The sequence below is a fragment of the Lates calcarifer genome, linkage group LG21 (genome assembly GCF_001640805.2).
Source record: "Lates calcarifer isolate ASB-BC8 linkage group LG21, TLL_Latcal_v3, whole genome shotgun sequence".
Classification (NCBI taxonomy): Eukaryota; Metazoa; Chordata; class Actinopteri; family Centropomidae; genus Lates; species Lates calcarifer.
In genome coordinates this window covers 7334397-7358918 of record NC_066853.1, presented here as the reverse complement: position 1 = coordinate 7358918, position 24522 = coordinate 7334397, and the positions used below count along the sequence as shown (strand labels likewise).

At 39.7% G+C, this 24522-nt stretch overlaps 2 protein-coding genes across 10 annotated transcripts; both read right to left on the bottom strand.

The window, feature by feature from the left end:
• Positions 1–2: 2 nt before the first annotated feature.
• agfg1a (ArfGAP with FG repeats 1a) lies at positions 3–21185 on the bottom strand. Of its 9 annotated transcripts, none has more exons than XM_051078919.1 (15): positions 20819–21185; positions 14815–14908; positions 13023–13138; positions 11812–11977; positions 11034–11196; positions 9102–9218; positions 7632–7703; positions 5687–5902; positions 4807–4996; positions 4272–4351; positions 3623–3727; positions 3168–3212; positions 1506–1658; positions 1268–1362; positions 3–943 (listed from the first exon to the last, which is right to left on the bottom strand). In XM_051078919.1, the coding sequence occupies exons 1-15, from the start codon at positions 20983–20985 to the stop codon at positions 884–886; spliced, it is 1839 nt and encodes a 612-aa protein (XP_050934876.1). In that variant the 5' UTR covers positions 20986–21185; the 3' UTR covers positions 3–883. The 9 variants fall into 9 exon arrangements, with proteins under 9 accessions (XP_050934876.1, XP_050934875.1, XP_050934878.1 ...); XM_051078918.1 differs by having other exon boundaries at positions 9102–9221; positions 20819–21184; XM_051078921.1 differs by lacking the exon at positions 7632–7703 and having other exon boundaries at positions 20819–21184.
• A 927-nt stretch (positions 21186–22112) lies between these two features.
• On the bottom strand, positions 22113–24513 carry mrpl44 (mitochondrial ribosomal protein L44). The gene is made up of 4 exons (XM_018681125.2): positions 24291–24513; positions 23304–23772; positions 22992–23170; positions 22113–22764 (listed from the first exon to the last, which is right to left on the bottom strand). Exons 1-4 carry the CDS (start codon positions 24464–24466, stop codon positions 22590–22592), a joined length of 999 nt encoding a protein of 332 aa, XP_018536641.1. The 5' UTR covers positions 24467–24513; the 3' UTR covers positions 22113–22589.
• Between the last annotated feature and the right edge of the window lie 9 nt (positions 24514–24522).

Here is a 24522-nt window from a genome sequence, read left to right as displayed (position 1 = left end):
AATGTGAATGAATCTTTTTTTTTTTTATACAAAACAAATATACAAGATTTCCATACATCCATATAAATGAATGGTTTGGTCATTTCCTTTTTACTTAAAATTCATTTTAATATATATACTGTATATATTTACATATTAACTTAAAATTCTAATACCCAATGTAAGTGGTTTTCAGTTCATCAGCCATTCTTGTTTGCCACATATGGATGTGGTTGACTGTATTTCAGGAGCATTGTGACCTGGAGCCTCTGTCAGCAGGGCAGGGGATGGCAGAGAAATGAGTCCCCTACCCATCCCTGATGCAGCATTCACTATTTTTTTTCCATCTCAAGACAACAGAATATGCATTTTTTTCTTTAGTGAGAACAGTTTACCTTAAAAGGATTCTGCACAAATAAACAGTTTGGTTCTTTACAAATACGGTAACTGGCAGTACCCATTAGCTTATCCAAGCAACAGCTCTGTCTTAACAAATCTTGTGTGTTAGATACAAATACTGATATGCACAAAGAGCTAATTTCCTAAAAGAAAAAATAATATGTACAGAAATGCAGCATAATGAATGAAATATACTGTATGCAATAACTTAGTTTTCAGCCAGTTTGATTATACATTGTGGCTCAGTAGAGGCCAGGCCAGTTCACAGGTTAAATAGAGGAGAGGGGATCAACCTCTCCCTCTGCACACACCATCACTTTGTTTTGTAGCCATAGACAGTGTCTGCATGACTGTCTGTCATATTGTTCCATTAGTGACAAACTGCGATAGAAAATACAAATCCTTACAAACATTGTGTTTTTAAAGCTACTTGTGAAACAAAACAGTGCAATAGGTGCAAGCGCGCCAGTTGTTGACCCTGTAGTGCAGCTGATTGAATGGATCGCTATAAGAAGGGATTCGTTGAAGAACCTCCTGCTGGATACTGTGCAGATGGACCTGCACCCTGGAGGGAAAAAGAGATACACAAACAAACAGAGAAGTAACTTTTTACTACTTAGTATTGAGGAGAGTCAGAATAAATCCATTAACCATTAACATAAAATGATCATGTCCAGCTTCAACCCAACCACTGGTGGCTTTTCTTAATAAGAAGTGACACAAGAGTGGCAATGTAATCAATGGTCTATTTAACAGAAAGAAAGAGTAAAGTGACTGCCTTATCTCTATCAAAAATTCATCTTGGCTCATGGAACTGAAACTCCTTCATTTCTATTTATAAAACGTATTTCTTCTGTAGTCAATCATGCCACGTAGCCCTCTTACTAACCAGGAAAGGGTTGCTTGAGACCATAGGTCCAGCCATTGCCTGTCCGAAAGGAGTCACAACAGGCTTGGCCTGGCCAAAGGCTGGAAATCCTCCACCTGAAAAACATATACATAGTCATTGAGAATGGACTAAATCCAAGCATTTTTAAGACATTTAAGTGATCAGTTACACATGTAAGGTTGAATTTCAGCAGTTCTTAATGCCTACAAGTCTATGATATACACAGAGGCACACACACCATTAGGTTGCTGGGGATATGCAGGAGGCTGAGGGAAGGGAGCCTGGCCAGGAAAAGGTTGCTGGAAGGTTCCACTAAAGCTGGTGGGGAGGTTGTAGGCTGCAGCATTCCCAAATCCAGCTGGCATACTCATAGAGCCTGTGGCAAATGATGCTGCAAAATAGCAGGACAGCAACTGGTTAAAGAAACCTATACAGCACTCAACACCTACAGGTAAACAACAATATAGGCAGAAAAACTGGCTTCAAAGTTTTCACCTATTCATTATATTTTCAGAATTTTAACATACATTTTTATAGCACACAGAGACACACACACACTTGGCTATGAAATGTTAGATTACACAGTAGCCTGCACACGTCAGCAGATAATATAAAATGGTTTAAGTACTAGGACGCTATAATATTAGCAGTTTGTTAGAAAGCAATATACTGTAGTGTTTTAGTAAATTTAAATGAGTGAGGATGAGGAACTAGAGGTTACAGGACAATCAACAAGAAAACAGAAAAATAGAAACTGGAAATGTATCAACCATGCAGTGGGTTTGGTCACTGTTCCTTTAGCAGATGAATAACTGCACGTGATTCTGTAATCCATGGTGTAGTTACTTCAGAGTCTCAGTGTTTGTATTTCTACAGTTTTAACACATGCAAGTTTTGATTCTGGTTGTCTCCAGACAAGTTTTGGGAAAAAAAGGATAGTCTGAACAAGAGTCAGGCATGAGGCTACAACACTTTTTATTAAGTATTAAGTGTAGCACCAGTGTCTGACTTCTGATGAGCACACAGGAGCACAACATTCCCACAGTGCAACAAGTGGAGTCAAACTGTGGTAAGTAAGACAGCCAGCTGGCAATTGAACAATCCAATATCCTGTGCAAAATGCCACATCCAATGCTGGTTTAACAAAGTCAATGACAGGAGCTAAAATTGAATGTGTGAGCTAGACAATCAGGTTAACTGCTCTTTATACTGAGTTTAAATTATTTTCAATGTCTTACCAGGTTCATTCATTGAATGAAGCATTTTATGGCAATCAGCCAAATGAATAACTGCATGATTTTTATGTACAGTAGAGTGCAACGTTAGTTTGAATAATTCAGTGTCTTCAAAAACGGCACACCAAACTTTATTTTTCTTGTCAACTGTTATGAGGAAAATGTTGAGGAACACGTGGGGTAAATGAGCGATACATACTTTAACCTGTCATTACTATTTATTTTCTATAACGATAACAGGGTACACCGCTCAAATATAATTAATTAATGTCCTTCTGTACGTCTCTTGTCTTAAAGTGCAGCTCTTTCTAACTCCTCTTTATATTTAAATCCCACAAGGGGACTAACACATTGTTTGTGTTGATACTGTACCTAGCGAATAAAGAGTGATTTAATAAAACTGTGTTGCTCTGCAGCTTAGGCCTACAGATGCTATGATGATGTCCTCATACTTATTTTAAACTCACACCCAATCTGAAACATTCTCCCTTATGCTGAAATGTTGACTGCATTAAATACTGTCACACTCATATTTTCTGAATCACTGCACTATGCTCACCTCTCCCAACATTTTCCTGATATATTTGCAACAGGAAAAAAAGGAGGCACTGCCAGAGCAAAGCGCAGGAGAGCAAAAGGGAAACAGAGAACACAAGGGAACCTACCAAAGGCGGGAGGATAACCCTGCCCGTGAAGAACCCTCATCAAGCCTGTCCAGCATGGCAAGAGCAATCAGACAGACAACTGAATCTCAATTTCTACAATTTTCTACCTCTTTCATCCCTCCTGTGCACACCAATATGTGGCAACTCTAGTCCTGCTACCCAGCTCCACAGAGAACAAGATGGTACTAATAAATTTTACTTATTATAATTTTCTCTTCTTGTGTTTGGCACTGTGGTCTCAGACATATTCACTGCCATGGCAGCCTGGACATAGGTTGCCACTTTGGGTGTGCAAGAAAATATAACAAATAATACACTATTTGTATGATAATATAATACACCTGTATCTTTTTTTTTAAATATTGATTTTAAACTTGTACTATTTAAGTTGATTGGGTGTTTCACCATCTGTGCTACACATTCACAGACACACACAAACATACACATAAACACACCTGCTGCTGCTGCGACATTTGCTGCTCTGCCATTGCTCTGGAATGGATTGGTGGGAGCTGCTGCTGGGGCAACTCCAGCAGCTACAAACGGATTAGTTGACTGAGCTGCAGGAGAGAGGTATCAAGTTACGAGTGTGAAACAGAACAATGAACTTCACGACCTTAAAAACAAAAGCACTGATTCATGGAGGATGCTCCATTTCAACATGGTGAGGTCCCACCTCAGATCTCTGTTGACAAAACTTTGCATAGAGTCCTAAGCAGTAAAATAATTAGTTTTTAAAAAAAACTGCTGTAATTTTATAGCACATACAGTCCAGATTTTTTCAAACAATTTAATGACCCAAGTGCCAAAATTATCTGAGGCAGGAAAAACAATAATCCCTATGAAAAAGTAAAGGTTACTCATGTCTGACATAATGTAATTATTTCTTACAGCATGGAGCTCCTGTAAGGTCCTGTAAGGTACAAAACTTGTAAACTGTAAAATCCAAGCAGCCAACTCTAGCCAGAATTACCTATAGCACACTGTACCTTATCCTGGGCTTGTCCTGTGTTCCCAACATTAAAGTTTCCATGTCATTTCTAATTTAAATATGGGAGCACAATAAGCACAAATGACCGGAGAACAGCCTGTAGGTTTACTCACCTCCAAAACCTTGAGCCATGCCGGGCAAGGCCTGCTGTGCTTGTGCTGCTGACCCCCCAGTCTCTGAGCCAAACACACCACTGCAGTGAAAAATCAACACATGGACTCATCAGGGAAGCCAACAAAAAGAGAAGACCAGAGGCCACTTTATAATGTTGTATAATGGATAGAGTGAGGTTATTGTATGTCTGTGAGTCAAGCTGCACCTGGATAAAAGTTAACTTTGTTGGTGAAATTGGCTGTGTCTGTGTTCTAACTGTATTTCTGTAACACTGGTTCACATATGGTTCATATTATACCCCCAAGTTTCAACAAACATGTGAATAATTTGGCTTAAATATTTTCACTAAGCTAAAAAACAGGAAAATTGTGACTCACAATTATAGTAGCCAATGAGATATCTATATTTCACAAAGAGAAATTAACAGAGTAAAGACCTTTTAGAGACCTAAAACTTGAATTATAAGACTTTTGGGCTTCACAACAGCAGAGGGCTTACTGTGGTGTGTATAGTGAGTTTTGCATGGTGTCTCACCCTTGTGAGGTGCTGGTGGTGTTGTAAACACTGGTGGCAGGGGCTGAGGAACTGAAGACAGTATCAAGCTCAGCTAGAGCAGCATAGCGGTCACCGCCTGCTGGCACCACTAGCTGCTTCTGAGGCAAACCACCCACTCCTGCTGCCGCTGCTGCTGCTGCTGCTACGGCTGAGCCAGGAATACCACCTCCTGCAACAGAAGCAAATAACAGCAGAGCTGGGTTCAGTCAAAGTCAGCTAAACTAATACAAGAGGAAAATTCAGATTTTAAAGACACAAACAAAAAGTCCGGAGATAGCTGCCATATTCAACCTATTAAAAATAATGGGGAATAAATGTTCAATCATTAGGAAATTTGCATTTTCTAGCACAGAAATACAGTTTGTAATATGAACAAAATAAACTAGTACCAGCCCAGTACAATTCACAGATGTTCGAGTGCCAGAATTCTGACCATGTGACATTAGAACTCTCCAGGGGAACCACTATATGAGACATTCTTTAAAGCAGGGAGGTATTTCCACCATGTGCAGTGGCCTGTTGTTTTTATACAGACTGGTTCTGTAACACTGAGGCCAGGGGACCAATTTTGAAAATGTAATGTAATGTAGGGCCATCTCAAAATACAACTAAGCCTTGGCTTAGCCAAAGTGATAAAGAATTAATTAAGTGATACAGAATCAGATGTTTGCTAGAAAATGTAAATCAGCCCTGTTTTGAGGGAGACTATCCCTGTCCCTGCACTGGGAAGAGGAATCATAGGGACTTAAGTCTATGCGCCAGATTACATTATGTTTTTAGATATGTCAACTTCTTCTTTTAATCAATCTCTATCCCTTCAATTGAGATCTATGAAACAGGCTAGGCAGGAGAAGTTTACCTTGCTCTGTTTTGGCAGAGCTAAATATGTTATCCAGGTCAGCCAGGGCTGCGTATCTATCAGCAGGGACGCTAGTACTCTGTACAGCATCTCTGCCAGCTGCTGTGGAGTTACTCTGGGAGGAAGAACTGAAGGATCCAAAGTCAGCACTACACGATTTGGGGAAGTTGTCAAAATTTGCAAAACTCGCATTTGCTAGTCCCCCTGAGGCGCTACCTGTATAAAAGAGAGAGATTAAAAAGTCATAAGGGGGACCTTGATTGTTGGATTTGAGTGAAAGCATTAACATTGTGGAGAGGGAGAGAAGAAGCTGCATGGAGGGGAAAAGTTGGGGTGGAGTCAGGCTGGGGCTGGATTACGTTCATCTATAGGATAGATAGAAACACCTCTAAAACAAGTCCTCTGCAACGTTGCACTATGCTGGCTCTCCATCTGCTAATAAACCTGAGGAACGCATAAAATTTAAATTCATTTGTGTTAGAGGCATGTAATTTACAGAACCTTTCTTGAGTGCCTCTGTTAGATTTGAGTTCAGCACCATACTGTGGATCAAGGCAATTACAGACAAAACCAACCAAAATGTATTAAATGTGACATAGAAAACAACTTGATAGTTCAATGGAAAAGATCTTTAGTCTGCCAAAACCACCCTAGAGGCATAACTGAGCTCTATAGTGAGTATACTTTCAACCAGACCCAAGATTGTTACTGGGGAAACAAACAACTATTACTATTAGTCACTGCATTTTTGGAGGGAAAAACCCAAACCAAAAACAGAGACCTGTATATCGTTTGTCTGCAAGAAACAGAGCCTATTCAAGAACTGTATGAATCTCTATCACTGTAGATATCTGTATGTGCCATTTATTTCACATAGTATATTTAAGCTTGCTGGCCATGTTGATTCAGGCACTTCCTCTATTTAACATTTTGTAGATGAAACTTCAACTTTTGTTTCACAGTAAATATTGTGATCAATTTTCAAACCATGCTTTATGAGCTCTATTAGGAAGAACTGATTTGACTGTAGTGCAATAAAAAGGATTGACACATCACAATACTTAACACAGCATAACAACTGATTTTGGATACTAAGATAAACCAGAGATAACACAGCACATTGTATTCATAGAGGGGAGAGAAGGCAGCTTTTAGTAATGACATTGAAACCATTGGTTTTATCTTAACCCCTCCATGGAACACTGGCTGTGTAACTACCTTCAGCTCAGGGAAAAACAAACCTTCAAAAATCTGTCAAGAACACAGGGGCATGCAACTGTCAAAACACTTTCCAGAGAAGAAAAAACAAAAAAAAAACAAAACTGAGAACAAGGATGCCCAAAAAATAGTGGGAGAATGGTTATTTATTTAAGAGGCATTTAAAGAAGCATTTACCATTAGCAGAACCTTCTCTGACAAGTTCCAGAGGAACTGAAAGGGTTTACATGAAACTTGGAGCCTTGAATAACAGGCACACCTGATACCTATTGTTTAACTGTTGTTATCTAACCTCTCACCTTCTCACCTCTACCTCTTCCTGATGAAGCTGCAGGCTTGAAACCACAAATATGTCTGTCTTTTTTTTTTTTTTTAACAGTAACTATACTTTTACATAACATATATATATGATTACAGAAAGCACAGCAATCATCTGAGTCTACCCTTTTTTATAAAGACATTTCTTTTTGATTCTTTTTTTTAAATTACTTTTTAATTTTACATTTTGTCATACCAGTTGCTCAATAATGGCAGCAACCATCAAAGCTTATTAAATCGTTTTCAGCTAGTGAGATTGCCAACTGTGATTCCGAATTTCAGATACAAAAAGAGCTACGTGCTGAGACACACATTACATCCAGAGAGAGGAGGATCAAAGTGACTACACATTAGAGGCGGTGGAAAAAGGTGAAAGCTGTTAAGAGGGCAAGCCCAGAGAGAGACTTACTGTGTGCACCCTGGAGAGGCAGAGCAGTGGCAAACTCACCCATACTGCGGCTGGATGAGAGCACAGTGAACGCTGGCAGCCAAAAATCAAAGAGGGAGGGATGGAGAAATGGGGCAGTGAGCAATATAAGGTGGAGAAACAAAGAAAAGACATCAACCAAACCAGAGGTAAAAACCAAAAAATTAAAAAGCATGAAATCAAAGCAAATCAACTGCTGCTGAAACAAAGGATGAAAAACACACAGGACAGAATGGACAGCTGAGGCCAGATAACACAGTCAGTCAGTGTATGTGAGAAAGGGATTATCTTACAAAGCCACAAGAGAGAGAGAGGGGAGCTTTATCTGTCAGGCAATAGGCATGCTAAAGAGATCACTGTACAGCTCCACATGAAGATAGTAAACAATATCCACAAGAGGGCACTCTAGTACACAACATTTTCCTGAAACTAGAGGGAGGAGGCTTAGGTGTGCTAAAGTCTCAGTATGTGAGAGAGAAGGCAATGAACTCAGGTAAAGAAAAACAAACAGAAAACAGACAGTTACTGCTGAGTAAATAGTCTTACAGGTTTTAAATGATATGTGCAGTATAACTGAGGAGCTCAGAGAGAAATATAGACCAAAATGGCAGGTGAGATGAGGACAACATTATGCCTCCATTAAATATTTTTAGACCACAATATATCAAATTAAAATGCACAGATTCAATTAAATCACACAGCCTGTATGTATTTACATTCATGTTAAACCTCTAATATATTCCTAAAATATTCCTATGGGGGTATCTGCAGTGTGGTTACAGTACTACATCAGTAACAGACGTTCCGTACTGCATTTCCTATATCAATGTAACTGTCAACCTAAAGACTGCTCAGTGATCTTTACCAACTTGGTCATTTTTATCTCATAGAAAGTAACATGAATTTAGTATATCGCATATTCAAGACATAGTAGTCCTATCGCCCTGCAGTAAAATCAATTTTCAACCTTAAGTGCACTGAGTGTACGCTGCTCTGTGTGCAACCATCCCATTCTTTTTTAAGAAGGGTTTGTTGTTGATTTTTCAAAGTAGGTCAAAATAGAGATATGCTACAAGTGGCACTTAGAGTCAATGCCTCTAGTGTCTTTACATGACATGCATATTCTCTGCAGCACATTACTAATGGTCTATGCCTAAGGTTTTGAGGTATTATTTTGTTTTATGTTTTTGAGCCAAACTTGCAGATTCTATAAAACTGGTGCACAGAGGTCTTTCAAATCTGACACCAGAGGGGCATTGCACATATGGAAAGTTTTGGGAAGCAGAGGATATGCCTTACAACAGTTAAACAAACAAAATGAAAAAATGATGACTTGGCTGTAAACATGTCCTATATGTATTTATCTGTGCCTGTGTATACAAAATTACACAAGCTAATGACTTTATGTGAGAGTGATCAAGATGTGTGTTGTTTGTCCAGTCCAGTTTGTACCTGTATTTGAGGGGTGGAATGGGGCTTGGGGTGCGGAGGGGAAACCACCTGTGGACCCAGAAGTGCTCCCGAATGCATCAAAATTTGCAAAGTCTGCATTTGCGTTGGCATTCTGTGCTGCTGGAGATGGTGTCAGGATGAGGTTCAGACAGATGAACAAAAAGACACAATGAGAGGATAACAATGGATGAGATAATAATAGAATGGATTTATACATATGACAGCCAAAGGCATGGATGACAGAGTGCATAACAAATACAATGGATTATGTGCTAAATATGAGAGATAATCATAGAGTGGTGTATTGTAACAACAACATGCAAAACAGCTTTAAAGGCAGGCAGGGTAGACTGGCATTCACCCTCCCCCATGAGATACTGTCTGGACTAGTTGTTCAGCACATATAAGACTGAATGTGTATGCTTAGGACTACACTAATCATTCATCTTAGAGGTGCACATCTGTACTCATGTTTGCTGTGTGGAGACGTGGGGATGCCACTTTAGTCACTGAATTAAGGGTGAGTCTTGAAGGCTCTTTGAGGGGGAAATGAGAGGACATTATCCTCCATGGGAAGCAAACACTAATAGTCCTACGTTACAGACATTAGTAACCATGGAGATGTGTCTGTCAATAGCACCTCTGATACTATTCTTCATACCACAGCCACTAAAAATTCTGGATTCTGATTGGTTGGAAAGTGAGGATTAACTTCTAGTAAATGGATGGTTAACTGGACACCTATGACATAGTTTGTTTGCCATTCTAAATAATGAACTGCAGGTTAAGATAGCAGCAGCTGAGCCTCAGCTAAAGAGGCAGGGGTAATTTGGGTAATCACCAAAAAGAAGTGAAAAAGAAGGATAAACAGCTTATCAGTGTGAACCATGCAAATGTACATATAAACATGTATTATATTTGTGTGAATCTGGAAGTCTAGTAGGAAGAGGAAAGAGGACTTAAATTGGGGACCTAAATAGCGTTAGCCACAGTGAAACTAGTAGCCTGAGTCTGAGGGACAGCAGCACCCGGAGAGCAAATGTGACCAAAACTGCACAGAAAATAAAGAGGTGTGGAGAAGTCACAGGTAGAGACAGCGAGGATGCAATGTGTGTGTGCATTTGTGACAGAGTGAGGGACGAGACAGAGGCAGTGTGTACTATGGAGAGAAGGAGCGCTGTAATGTTCTCTGTGCTGGACAGACAGTTTTAATAATGTCATGAAGCAGAACGCTTCACTGCCCTCTGTTCTTGAGACTGACAGCAATTAGTGAAATTTCTCTTTCCCTGTTTTTAAACTTTTCAGGATATATAAAACTCATCGCCCATCCTTGTGTACCCCTTCCCATTTAACTAGATTAGTTTGATTATATATTGCATTTATTGGCAACTGGCAATGGCATAACATGGTTTCTTTGCTCCTGTGTCATCCTCTACAATCATGGAGAGTACAAACCTGGAGGGTATTATCCCTTACATAATCAATGGCCATGTTTTGCAGTCATGGGGGTATGTGGCTGCTGACATTTAACAGATTGTGCCACACTCTATATGCAACGTCATTCAGCATGCGACTGTCTCTTTAAGCACCTTAAACATTTTAAATGGCCGCTACAGCATTACCTGAGGTCTAGTATTCACATCATACTGTTCTCTACAAAAAGAAGTAAACATGGCATGCATGCATATAAGTAAAGGTAATATGTTGATGTTATTGATGTTTCAGATTAAGCTGATCACATTTTTCCTCTAGACAATTAAGGTGTTTTCACAGATAAACACCTGTTATTGCTCATTTTCCTGCATTCCCCTACTGCTTTGTGCTAAGTAGATCACTTTCCTATGTTTTTATAATGTTGTAATATCACACAAATGCACATATAATGACTCTCGGTTTTTTCTTAGACATTCAAGCAGTTAGTCTGTTCCTTACTTGTGTGGCTGTTGAAATGTGCAAAGTTAGCAAAACTGGAGCTGGTGCCTGCGTTCATGTTAGGTGGGGCAGCAAAGATGTCTCCACCCAAATCACTGAGGAGGTCAAACTTCTTGTCGTGGAACTGCTGCTGATGAGTTTGTCCACGGCTCACCACTGGAGACTGATGGAGACAGGAGATTGGTTTGAAAACTGCAGGTATGGTATGTGCAGCTATCTTTATGAACAATCTTTACTTAAAGACTAAAGAAAACAAGAGTGGCCCTCTAAAAAGGAGACTAACAGGTAGTGTCACTGGCAGTCTCCATGTGTACAATGTGTTTTTAAACAGTACATGTATAATAACAAATAACAACTGATAAAAATGTATCCTCATCCAATTGGTTAGGATTCCCACTGTTTAATTAAGACCCAGATATGCACAGTATGCAAAATAAGAAGATTATAGATATGACAACTGATAAAATCCTTACTATGGATGTAACCGATAAGCATTACAGAATACATGCAATGCATAAACTATGAGAAAATTTATTGCTGAAATCCATAATGTTTTTAATTTATCATGCAACCTGTATCACTTGACGCTGTAGCTTTCTTCTATGACTATTACAAGATGTTGTTGAAGAACCACATTCTAATGTTTGGGTGGTTTAAGCTTTTCTCCACCAAGTTACTTGTTAAACTTGGCACTTGATGGGTGAGCCACAATGTATGTGGCAATAATTCAAATTCAAATTCAGCATGTGTACAAGTGTATGTACCACATAAATCTCACCTGATTTGGTGGGGTGTTCTTGTTGAGGTGTAGGGAGGGGGCAGACTCCCCCAGCAGGGATTTGAGTGGTCTAACCTCTGGGGTGCTGCTGGTGCTGCTGTTTGAGGAGCCAGAGATAGAAGCATGGACTGATGCCACTACCTTGGCCTGCTCAGGAGGTACATACCTAGGAAACAATTCACATCATATGTGGGATATTTAACTACATGTCAAGCAGCTGTGAGAAATACATCACCAAAAAAGAAAGAAAATATACCTTGATAAGCATGTCACAATTTAATTGCTATTAGCTAACTAGCTAATGGGATAGTATTTCAAATACACTGATATAATCTAGGGTTTTCAAAATAATGATATGAGAGCCTTTAGGCAGAACAAGCCATATGCAAAATCAGGAAATGTGTATTTGAGTGAATCACACCTAGAAGTCAGGCTACAATACATTTAAATTAACAGTTATCACAGTTATATCATGTGTACAGTATTTGTGTGTTACAGAAAACTGGCCTTTGTGAGTTCGAATGCCTGTCTGCAGCAAATGGGGGCAGGCTGAGACATGCACCACCCATCCCTCTCATTTCGGTCAGACTGCAGAGACTAAACACTCAAGAGTTTATAAAGCACTACTGCCTGAACTAAACTAGGTGTATTTATCAAATGGTTGACTATCAAATGGTAAGATAAATAGTCTAAATAATTACATGAATATCCAGGAAAAGAACTACATTTGTGTTAATGATACACCTCAGTCTTTTGTGGAAATAGTTTAACTGCAAAAACCAACAGTCTCACTAAATCAATATTTACTTTTAATGACCAATCCTTAATTTGACCAGCACTTGTTGGTTAGGTTTGTCATTAGTTTTATTTGATTAAAATAACTGCTCTTATTACATGTGACACTTGAGAGTCACAATGCACCACTAACAACTATGCTAAACCTCATACATATTTGAAAACAATTAACCCTATAACTCCATGGAACAATTAAATCTTGCACATGAAGCAGCTTGACTGTAATGACCTACATTCTGTGCATTTAAAGAAGGGTATCTGGTGGCTTGCTTAAGGCTAACTGCTATGAGCTGCCAATAACACATTCCAAGCCAGACACAAGAGAAAAAAAACAAAGAAAAGCTACATGTATACACAGTGCACACTGTGAGGGGATTGTTCATGTCTGCACAGCCAGCTCGCAAAAAGGGACTTACCATCGCTTCTTCTCGTATTTGTCTTGAAGAAACTCCTTGACTTTCTGTGGCTCTCTGAAGTCTGGCACTGAGGAGGTTCTGTCATCATAAAGGCCAAGCCAGATCTGTTTACATGCCTGGATCACACAGAGTAACAGAACATGTGATTTATAACATTTTTGTAGTGCGCACACACACCTCCTAACAAATGCAGCGCTTGTCAACTTCCATAATTAGCCACTGAAGTGTTAAGCCAAAGTGAAATAGTGGCAAAAGGAAATGAAAAGATAAACCTGTTGGTAAGTTGGTAAGAAGATTTATGACACGGTTATATTTTTAAAATACATGAAAAATTAAAATAACAATTCAAAGGAGAGAGCTCTCCATTTACGTGGTGCAGTGCACAGATTAGCCTTGTATAAATGGTCTGAGTCAAGAATAGAACACTTTGCCATGTTTAAGTCGAGCACGTTTGGAAATAAAGGACATAGCTGCTCCTTGTAAAATCAGTATAAGTCTCACCTTGGCCTTGGGTTTTGGATAGCAAAAGTATTTGCCTAATCCTGTAAGGAGAGATTTATGGGCTTCATGCATGTGTGCACTCAGTACAGGGTGCTGCATTGTAGACGAGTGATGGTATTACAAGAGTTAGCATGGCTATTTTGCATTACATAGACCTGCGCTGGTGGTATTTCTTTAGCTAGCATTGGTACACATGCACACACACTCACAGCGCATTCAAGCTCACATTTTCTTCCACATCAGTTAGATTCTGAAACTGCAGTTGCTGAATATATAGACTGCACCCTGTTGTATGAGTTTGTTCTGTGTCAATGGCTCTCTGTGGAAAGACAAAAAGCAACTTGCAAACAGCAGTATTTATATAGCAGCCTTGAAGGATATATGCATCAGCTCCAACCTTGAGTCTCCTGCATGTCTGCCTGCCCTGCCACTTTGCTACAGCTTTTAATAGGCCGTGCTTCCCAGGTGGCATTGCTCTATTTCATACTCCGTTTACCAGAAATGGCTCTTGAATGATGATGCACTTTGAGTCTTCTGTGATGTATTTATACATGGTGCTACTCTATTTGATTATGATGGATATGTGAGAGCTACAGGATGCATACGACAAACAGACGTTGCACTGTTCACACCTATGAAATGTTTGCATAAAAGTATAACTGGGCCACTGAATGTACTGCACATTTTAATGGCAGAGCTAAATTTTGACAGACTGACACAATGACATATTATAGTCTGTCTGTAGTGGCTAATGTGTTAACAAACAATTACACACTTCCACATCCAACAGTAAACATAAAAAGCAACCTGCTCACATTATAAAGTCATTAGATTAAATGTGCAGTGTATTAATTAATTAATTAATTGATACAGGTTTGAAATAAATGCATTTACATGTGAATTTCTGTTCTATTACTGCAGTTACAAAGTGTAGTCTACATTCTGCTGTAGGAGACTGAGTACTAACAGTACTAAACAGTACTAAAAGGATTTTTTTTCTCATTACTAAGTATACTCAAATGGCACTTATTCTGGTCCTGTTTTTTTCTTTACATGGCTATATTTTGTTTAGAAAAAGAACAACTTTACAGTGACTTCCTGACCAGGGTAACTTTCCTTTCCTAAATTAAATATGTGACCGACTGAAAGCAAATATAGGATAAAACAATGACGGTACAATGTAGGATTGACCTATACGGACAGTCTGTAAAGTAAACCTGCCAAAGCAGAGGGAAAATTGACCCCAACCTTAATTAACAACCGTGACAAAGTAGATAGTCGCCATGCTTACCTCATTGCCGTGTTTCTGTAGGAACTCGATTTCCTGTTGCGTGAAAGTTGTCATAGAGATGGACTTGACTCTGTGGGGTGGATTCAGTCCTCGTCTGTAGGTGAAGAAACAGAAACAGGGGTCAATTTAATTTGAAGACGCTGTACACAAAAACCTCATCTGGACATACTCCAGATCCCACCTCTCAGGACAAGGCCTTTTAATTAGCAACAAACTGACTGGCTGGTGTGTGTGACTGAGGACAGGAAGACAGCATTACAGAGGAAAATGACATAGACAAATAATGACAGAGTGAAATACTGGTAAAAAAGAACAAGAACAGAGTAGAACAAAGGAGGTGGGTGAAATTCTCCAAACTGCTATTGACTGAACTGAGGTTGTCAGCCAAGTAAAAGAATGAGTGATCTCCCTTAACATAGAAACTTCCATTATGGAGTAACACCCATTAGCCCACACAAGCCTTACTCATTTTCCTGAGCAGGTCACAGCTCATGCCACAATGGCCCAAATTAAAAATGCAGAGTAACCGTTATAGTTGAAAAGAGCTGTCATTAGGCTTTTATATTAAGCCCCAAACCTGCTTGCCTGAGCATTTTTTCCTGGACCCACCAGTAAGTGAAAACTAATGTAGTCCTGGCTTCAAGGTTGCCACCTGTTTTGTCTGTGAAGGTGACCAATCAGCATTTAGCATGCAAGCAGGATGTTTTAACTGCAACCAGTGTAATTACTGAATGCCACAGCCATCAAAATGAGGAAAAGACAGCTGTACAGTCTAAAACTGTATATGAGCGTTTACCATATTTAAATTGTTTTGCTGGTAGAAAGTGTTATTAAACATTAATAAAGTCATAAATTCATCCCTCAGACTATTACACCCACAAAAAAACGACAACTTAAGCACTAACTTTAAATGCTTTTTGGCAGCAGCTAAAGTGCTGGGTAGAATAAAATAAGAGCCATTAGTCAACTGTCATTAAGATAGCTTTTAAACTGTGTTGAAACTGCGACTCTTAGCATCTTCGTACTCCTTGTCTACACTGACAATACAGCAAAAGCAGCACGCCAGCAACACAAATGCTGGATTCCTGCATCAGTGTCTGGAGTGGATTGACTGATACACAGTACTAAATCTTTTTACCATCAACCAAATATGTGTTAATACTACATGAATGTTTACTGTATATCTAAGTGATAATGATGAAACTTTTAGTTTCTCATTTTTGTCAGGTAGTCATGACAACTCTCTAGGAAATGAGATCCGCAGTGTCACAATTACAAACACAATGTTATACACATTGAGAAGTCAGATCCTACAGGCAGTGAAACATTAGACAAGAGTGCTAAATTATTCACTACTGTTACCCCTTACAAAACTTGTTCTCATCTCCACCCATTCTTTACACATCCAAGAGTAACAAACAACATGTATATGTTGTATGTAAACTTAGGTAGCTATGTCAATACACATTCAAAGGCCATATGTCTGTTGAAAAAGCTGTCCATATATCCTCACCTAAAAATGGAGGAGCTCCTTGGGAACTACTGGAGCTATTTCTAGGGTAACATCTTTATCATCTGGTGCCTACAGGTATGTCATGCTGGTATCACTTTGAGAAGACAGATAAGGCCAAAAAATGCAACAAATCCAACAGAAAATGTCTAAATACAACTGCTATATTTTAACAATTGCAGGAAATTGTGGAAATTAAAAGCTGATTAATAGCCCAAATAAAAAGACAGAAAATTTATAATGAATCAATTTATAGTTTAAATTACTTGTCAAATTTGAAATAATAAAAAACACAATTACTGGTTGCACCTTCCACAAAATAAGTGTTATTAATCTAATATATTAAAAGGCAATAAGCTCATGTCAAGGAAATATATCTGCAGAGAAACAGAAGATAGAATATGTGAGTGAAACTCTGTGTATTTGAGCTTTAATGTGTTTTTCAGTGCCTTAAGGTAGATGAGTGATCAGATCCTAGTCTCATGAAAATGAAACTAGGTCAGACACAGGGAGAAAGTTCCATTGGCCTTTAGGCCTAAATATGATGGCAGCATCTCTACCCAGTTGTCCAATTAAGGAATTCTGATACTGGTTATTTTGTTTTTATTAGTTTACTGTATTTTGCATTTAATGCATGTTCTCTACCTTTCTTGCTTAATTCAAAGTCTCTCTCAAGTTTGAAAATTCTTCTCCGCGTGCTTGCAAAAGAGGGAACATCTTATAATCAGGCTCTTTTTACATCCACAGACTGTGATGTACAATATAACTGTCAGGCAATTCCTGTGCTCTGGATTCCAGTCTGGTACCTAGCCCAGCAACACAATGTTATGGTCCTACAGACCCATACCCCCCATTTCTGCAGGACAAAGTAACCATACAATAGTAACAGTGTTCACTGACAGTACGATATTTATTAGTATTAAAAGACTGCAGTAACTAATACAATTACCTCTTATTTCACACTATTGTACACATGAACAATGTCTATAACACATGAATTAACAATTTTTAACAATTAGTTGCCAAGTCCAACTTTTAGATCATGTCTACTGAATAGCTTAGTGTTTCAGAGAACAGTATCACATATTTCACAGTAAAATAATTATGACCTAGTCGCTATTCTACATCAGACCAGCTAAGCCGGGGAAAACTCAGTTCATTTGCATACTGTAACAGCTCCAGGGTGAGAGAAACTGGCAACATTAAGTCTCAAAAGAGAGGAGAGGCAATGCACCAGCCTCCACTTTACTGCTCTGTCCCTACAAAAAGCATGTCTTCCTCAGCAATTGTGTTAGATACCTTTGATCAAAGATAATGTTTATTTGTAATTTTCATGGCTCACCATCTAATCAGGATTTATATCTAGTTACAGCATCAGCAATTTGTCTCCTTTATGGTGGTTAACAGATGACACACCTTTTTAAGAAACCAAATGTCAGGGACACGGGAATACCAAACATACACGGTTTCAGAGTTCAAGTCATGCCGGCTAACTTGACATTGTTTAATATTACTGTGAACAGTTGGTGTCAATGACACTTCCCCACCCCTGTCATGCTTTAGTCACTGTTGCAGCCCAGCTGACTCAGGAACAGATAGGCCAAGTGGGGTTACTTCCTGCCATGAGCAATTCTCCAGAAAGAGACATTGTGAGTGGTGTACCTCCTGGGAAGGCCTCCACCTTCATAAGGAATGTGTTTACATAGCAGATTCCAACTCCACCCATTAAACTACCACAACTATGGGGGCAGAAGTGTGTTAAGAGGTAGGTAGTCATGCCCCTGCTATCACCCCCAAACAAGTAAACACTGTCACTGTGCAAACTACAGACCCCACAAAACAAAAACCACTTCTAAGATTGCCTTGGCAATGTCCCTACCTGCCACACAAAGTGTTTAAACTAAAAAGACTCTGTTTGAAGCAGTAACACAATCTTTCGTGATAAAAGGAAAATGTATAAAGAAATGGAGGTCTGTGTTTAGGGGTTTTGCTTTGCTTTCCTTAAAGAGGACAAAATAAAGCAAAACGCAAACACCACTTTTATTAATAAAACAGACCCAAATACCCAACAGTATATTAAGTCTGAGCGTGAATCTTTATGTGCTCTCTTATAATGCCAACATCTTTGCCTCTCTAGAACTGAACAGAAAGTGAGAGGCAGACAGTGACCTCTCTGCCACTTCCTGTTACACATATAAAATCACATGCTGCTGATGTAGCAGCACAGTGAGGCCGTACCACTTCCTGAGCTTACAATCACACCGGGCTTCCTGCATACATCTGACAGACATCAATCCTTTCAAACCCACATCTCTGCTGGGAAGATGTTTCTCTAATGCCACCTCCCCAATATGTTTTGCGCAAATAAAAAGTGAGCGAGAACAACAGTAGACGACAAAATGGGAGGCTATAAAAGAACTCAATTAAGACACATTACAGACTTTAACACCACAGGGTGAGCAGATGGGAAATTCACAGTAGAATCCCCACAGACCCACTGGTGAAGTGAAATGGAGGGCAAGCTCTGCCCATCAGCAAGCATGCAATTAATCTCATTCTATTCAGCGCTACAGTAAATAACCTTCAAAGTGGAGACTGCTAAAACAGTTTGCACAGATTAAGGTCACAAACCTAGTCAAACAAGGGCTGTATCTTAGGCAAAGTCTGAGGGACAGACTGTTTTAAAACCTGTCAAAGCAGTTGTCTGTTCCTCTGTTGAGCAATAAAACTAAAAGGTCATTAGTGGAGAATTACTGAGTGAGCAACAAATACTTTCCTTTTCCCCTGCAAAATTATTATAATAACCATTGCTCAAATGGAAAATGACAGGGTGATTTCCATAAAGCATCAAGAAGGACCAGTGCAGGCTGCTGACTGTGTGAATGAGCAGATGAACAGCTAATTGAGTTATCTGCTAATAGCCTACAGCCAATTTACTCCTCTTAAATGTTCAGTTACAAAGTCTGGTTATAACTAGACATAATTGCATGTTTATAAAAACCAGGGTAAGTTATCTGTGAGCAAAGATGGGACCAGAATTCCCAATGTAAAAAAATGTTAAGACAACACCATACCTACACTGCAATGTCTGTAACACAGATACATATGCATATGCATATACATCAAAGGTTGTTTTTTCAAGACTGGTGGAGAGGGGGAAACTGAGCTGTGACTTTTATTGATGTAAAGTATGTGGGCACAATTTGGTTACCAGTGAACCGAATGCTGGTGCAGTTAGAAGCACAGTAGTCTGACAAAGTCCTCAGAGGAGAGTGGTTATGTGCAGATTAGTACAATGTCATGCAATATGGATAATGTGAGACAAACGTTGTCAGTCTGTCATTACTTGTATACTGAAATAGATCAAAAACATTTAGACCTGACCTTAGTATATTACACACTTTCTATTTAAATCTGGCCAGAAGTACATATACCCACAATACAAAACCTTTCTAACATGCAATATTTGACAAATGATTTGAGGTGGGATATTTTAGCTGAATAAGAAGAAACGGAATGCTTCGCTAATCCCAAATCCCAAGCCACAGATGCTTGGTTACACAATTGCAGAGCAAAGCTTTAAGTCAGGCAATCGCTATCTAAAGTCAAACACCCAGCTACATTTTAAAAATCGCTGCTGTGGATGGGTTTTCATGCTGCTGTAGGGGGTAAACTATTGACATGAGTGAAAGTCATAGAACATAGACAGTACAAATGGTTTTAGTCAGCAAACCAAAAGAGTCAAAGTCATGCTGGTATTTTTTTCTCCTCGGTGTACATCTGTCAGAGACCGACTGGTGTAATACTTCTAAATCTGATACAAAAATAGATGACTGGACTAAATACAGCTGATGGTGGCATGAATACCGGTATTGCATTATCCGTCGCATCTCAAAATGATGCGACTTACACTGTAGGTACCATCTTGTCTTCTCAAGCAAGGAAAACACTTTGATACAGAAATCAAATTGTTAACTCTCAGTATGGCTCCACAGAGTACAATAAGAAATTACTACATCATAGAAATTCGTGGATATAAACCGAAGCACAGGTCGACAGATAATTTAAACATGAAGTCGTGTGTCTTTGTGTGGGTACACTACAACCAAACCAGTTAGCTAAGTTCTAGTGTGGTTTTTCCAAATGTTGCCAGCAACTGGTAGTAGCAGTAGGGTACTGGCTTATCCGCAGACCTAGCTTGCAAGTGTCAGATAAGTTCACTGGCTAGCATTAAAAGCTAAAGTTAGCTAGCTACCCGGGTGGCTGTTAGCTTACTGTGCTGCACTGGCACCTCTACGTACCCCGCCCAACACTGCACAGCAAGACAATGTCAAAACAGCTACACTCAGACTGACACTACTGGATACCTATTTAACGTTAGCTAGCGCTCGTTGCTTAACTGGCTTAGGTTGCCCTGTGTAGCTGAAGCGTGCTAAAACGTTATATCGTGTGCGCCATGTCTAAGCTAAGGTCACCCAGCAACTTAATACTTACAGGATGCCAGAGCAGGAGGTGCACACGAAGGAGCCCACAGTCATGTTGGCATAGGTTGGGCCGCGCTGGTCGCAGTCAAAGCACTTTCTGTTGAGAGGCAAACTCGTCATTTCTCTCAGCATCTTCAGGTGTTTCTCCTCCTGTTTTCGTTTCGCACTCGCCGCCATGGTGAGGGATATACAGCAGGATTAAATAATACAGGACAAGAGGGCCAGCTACAACTAAAACAAAGGGCTGTGCTTTTTAACGGTTGCCGACCCGTGCTGGAGACAGAGAGGGAATGGGTTGGTCGCTCTGTTGTCACGGCGGCCTCGCGTCTCCTCGAACAAGGAGTTTGAGGCGTTGGATCACGTTTACTTACGAGGCAAGAGATGTACTTCCACCTACTTCCGCCTTCGCTTAAATCCCGTTATGCAGACTATACCGCTTCTTTTTGGGTCAGAGCCAAATTTGAGTATCTTCTATGAATTATGTTCCAAGATGTTTGTGATAGATTTTATTAGAGGTAGGCCTGCTACGCTAATAATATTTATAAGGCAACGTTATTGCAATGTTGTGGTTATGTACGACAATGATGTTGCTCCGCTCCGACTTCTCATATATAGTGCGTAGTGCGCAGTTTTGGTCGACAATGAAGATTAATTTATATTTTTGCAATTACCAATTCCATTCGTTAGTTTATTTGTAGTTATCGGGTGGTGAAATACATTGAAAACATTACTGGAGACAGAGGGCGCATGAGGTGACGTCCGCGGAATTTCACGTGTTTAAGAACAGATTCCGAGGGTTAGCAAAGGGCGTGAACTATCTTGTTTCCAACATGAGACCTCTTTGGTTTGTACCCCTGACACTACGCAGACCGCTACTGGTCTTTCTTTAACACACCAGCGCCTCTATGCGGATTAACTTTGTCATTGCACTACTATAGGGGTGCAATGCTGAAGGTGCTAATGTAATACGGCATTTTAATTTCAGAAATATCACAAAACACGAATAATAAAGTAAGGATGAAACCGTGCACATAAAAAACATAGGATTAGTCAAGACTGGGACTAGACTTTATATCAGTAACTTAAGTGTGTGCCATGGAAATATGTGAAAGATAATTGCCTGTAGACATTATAACAGACTACTTATTTAAATTTTGAATGGGAAGTCAGCAACCTACAGATAAAACATCATCAGAAATAATGTATAGACACCTATATCCACACATTCATTTCCCATAAAAGCACATAATACAATAACGAGGAAGAAAACAAGTCACAATTGAAAGAAACATGCATGAACAGAGTTATGATGTACACATATTTATTCCTCTTTATGACAGATGAAAACGGTTATAATAGAATACCAAGTAAACCACATGGCAATTGTATTATTTACAAGGACAACCAGACATCAGTGATATTTTGTGTGATGGACTGCTGAACATGCAGACCATTAGCCAGGGTAAGCTACAAGATCAGTGGACTTAACCTTTGACCATGTTATATAATTAATTAAAAAATACTTAGATCACTGTCCAGTTTAGTGGAAATGTGGATCTTACAGTATGTATGTCTGGGGAAACTGACATTTAAATACCCAACAGAATCAATCCTGACAAGTGCACTGTTGGACTGATGTTTAACAGGGTAGATGGCTACCTTAGTTTATTTCTCCTTACCTCATACAAGACATACTGTACTCTCAAGTAAATTCAAGCCACTTTCCCTGTTTTACAGCCCTTTAAATGATTTTCTGGTGCCGCATAAGAGTTGTTACTGAATTAATTGCTGCTGACTGATTTAATTAATGGTTGCTGATGCTGCTGCTGTGGAGAGAAGTCAAGCGGCCTACGGTTCTCAGTGTAGCCGTAGAGTTTCCGGAGGGCCACGCGAGCTGCCTCATCCTCGGCTGCTAAAAGTGTCTCTCCTGGACCCTGGGCCAGAAGCTTCTTATCACTGAATCAACAAACAGGCAAACAGAAACAAAAAATAACTAAGATAGGCAGAAAATACACAGGATACTGTTAACGATCGATCGAGTCTGTTATAAATTATCTGCATCTCACTAAAACCTATAGAGTGTAACTTGTGATATAACTTGATTTTTAGGACCTTTTCTTCAACTTAAAAATCTTTATTTACTACTGTACTTTGGGAAACAGCATCCACAACAGCACACATACCTGTACAAGCCAACAAAGTATAGTGGCAGGACAGTACTGGCTCCAGCAGATCTGATGAGGCGAGGCTCTGGCAGAGGGACATTCCTCTTAGTGAGCTCCTCCACCAGTAGTCCCATTGGGTTGACCACTGTCCACATATCAAACAAGTCCTTTCCTATCAGCTGTGTGACCAGGAAATCCTACAGGGGGGAAAGAAGATGGAAATGAGTGAATTACATAAGAAAAATGTCATATTATATTGCTGTGGAGACAACAGAGTCAGTCTTAGGCCAAAAATTGAGTGTTCATGATATTGTACACAAAGCCTTTCACCCTTAAGAAGAATCCTGTTCGCTCTGCTCCACTGCTCTCCTGTAGAGCTCCAATCACTGCCATGAATGTAGAGTGGAGCACATCATCAGGAACAGGGAATTCAGCACTCATGGTTAGGTCTTCAATGCCGAGATTTCTTGCTACATATGTCACAACTGCTGAACTGGTGAGGTGCCCTACAATACTCTCCACCCCCTCACTCGGCAGGCTCGGGAAGCTGGCCCTGCACCAGTCGGTCAGGAAGCTCCTGGTGAACCCCACTCCCTTTGCACTCAGCTGAGCATTATCTTTCAGAACAAGAGCGGTGGTCTCAGAGTCCACACCTAACCCCTGTCTCCTCTCTTGCTCTGCCTGCAGGTAACAGGGATTGATGAAAGCTGTTTTCAGTACTTCCAAAGAGAAGTTTTCATGAAGGCGGGTGCTGAAAGCCTGAACCTCTGTGTGGTAATCCCACAGAGGCTGTTGAGACCTGAAAGAAAATCAAACATGGAGTTGACTGTCTTTGCAGAAAGTTTCCAAACAAGCTCTTATATACTTGAGAAAAAATGGCTATTACTTCTTACTTACTATTCACTATAGTTAATACTTTATGCACTTGCACAGGAAAAGGGTTTTTTGAGGATTACAGACAAAACTCACTGGTTCAAATGTTATCATCAATACAACGTCCTTAAATATGAAATGATGATGAAACGAGAACGATAAATCTAGGGTAAAGGAGGGTCCCGATTTTCCTCCACCTGTGCCAAGGAGCCACGATTGCTAGCTACGCTCCTGGTTTCATTAAAACTGTAAATAGTCACAACCCACACGCTGCTGCACGGGTCTACTATGAAACGTAGGTAATGCAGCTGTAACTTTGTCTGTATCAATTAATTTTTACAAACGGCTAATGTCAATAAACACACACACTGACAAATATAAAATACACAAATGGCCTTGAAATGCTCTCTAGTGAACTCTTGTGTTAGCTAACGTTAGCCTTACCGTGGCTTCGGTGGTGGCGGTCCGTCAAGCTTTAACTTCTTTGCCATGAGGTATGTGTACACCTTCATCCATCTCTTTTTCTCTCTGACCTGTGACAATGATATGTTTCTGCAAACACGCTGACAATGAATTCCTAACGTTAGCGCACCACGATTTAGTATGTAGCCTGACGCCATGTTGATTCAGTGACAGCGGATTGCAACAGCTAAAAGTATCCGACATGGAACAAGAA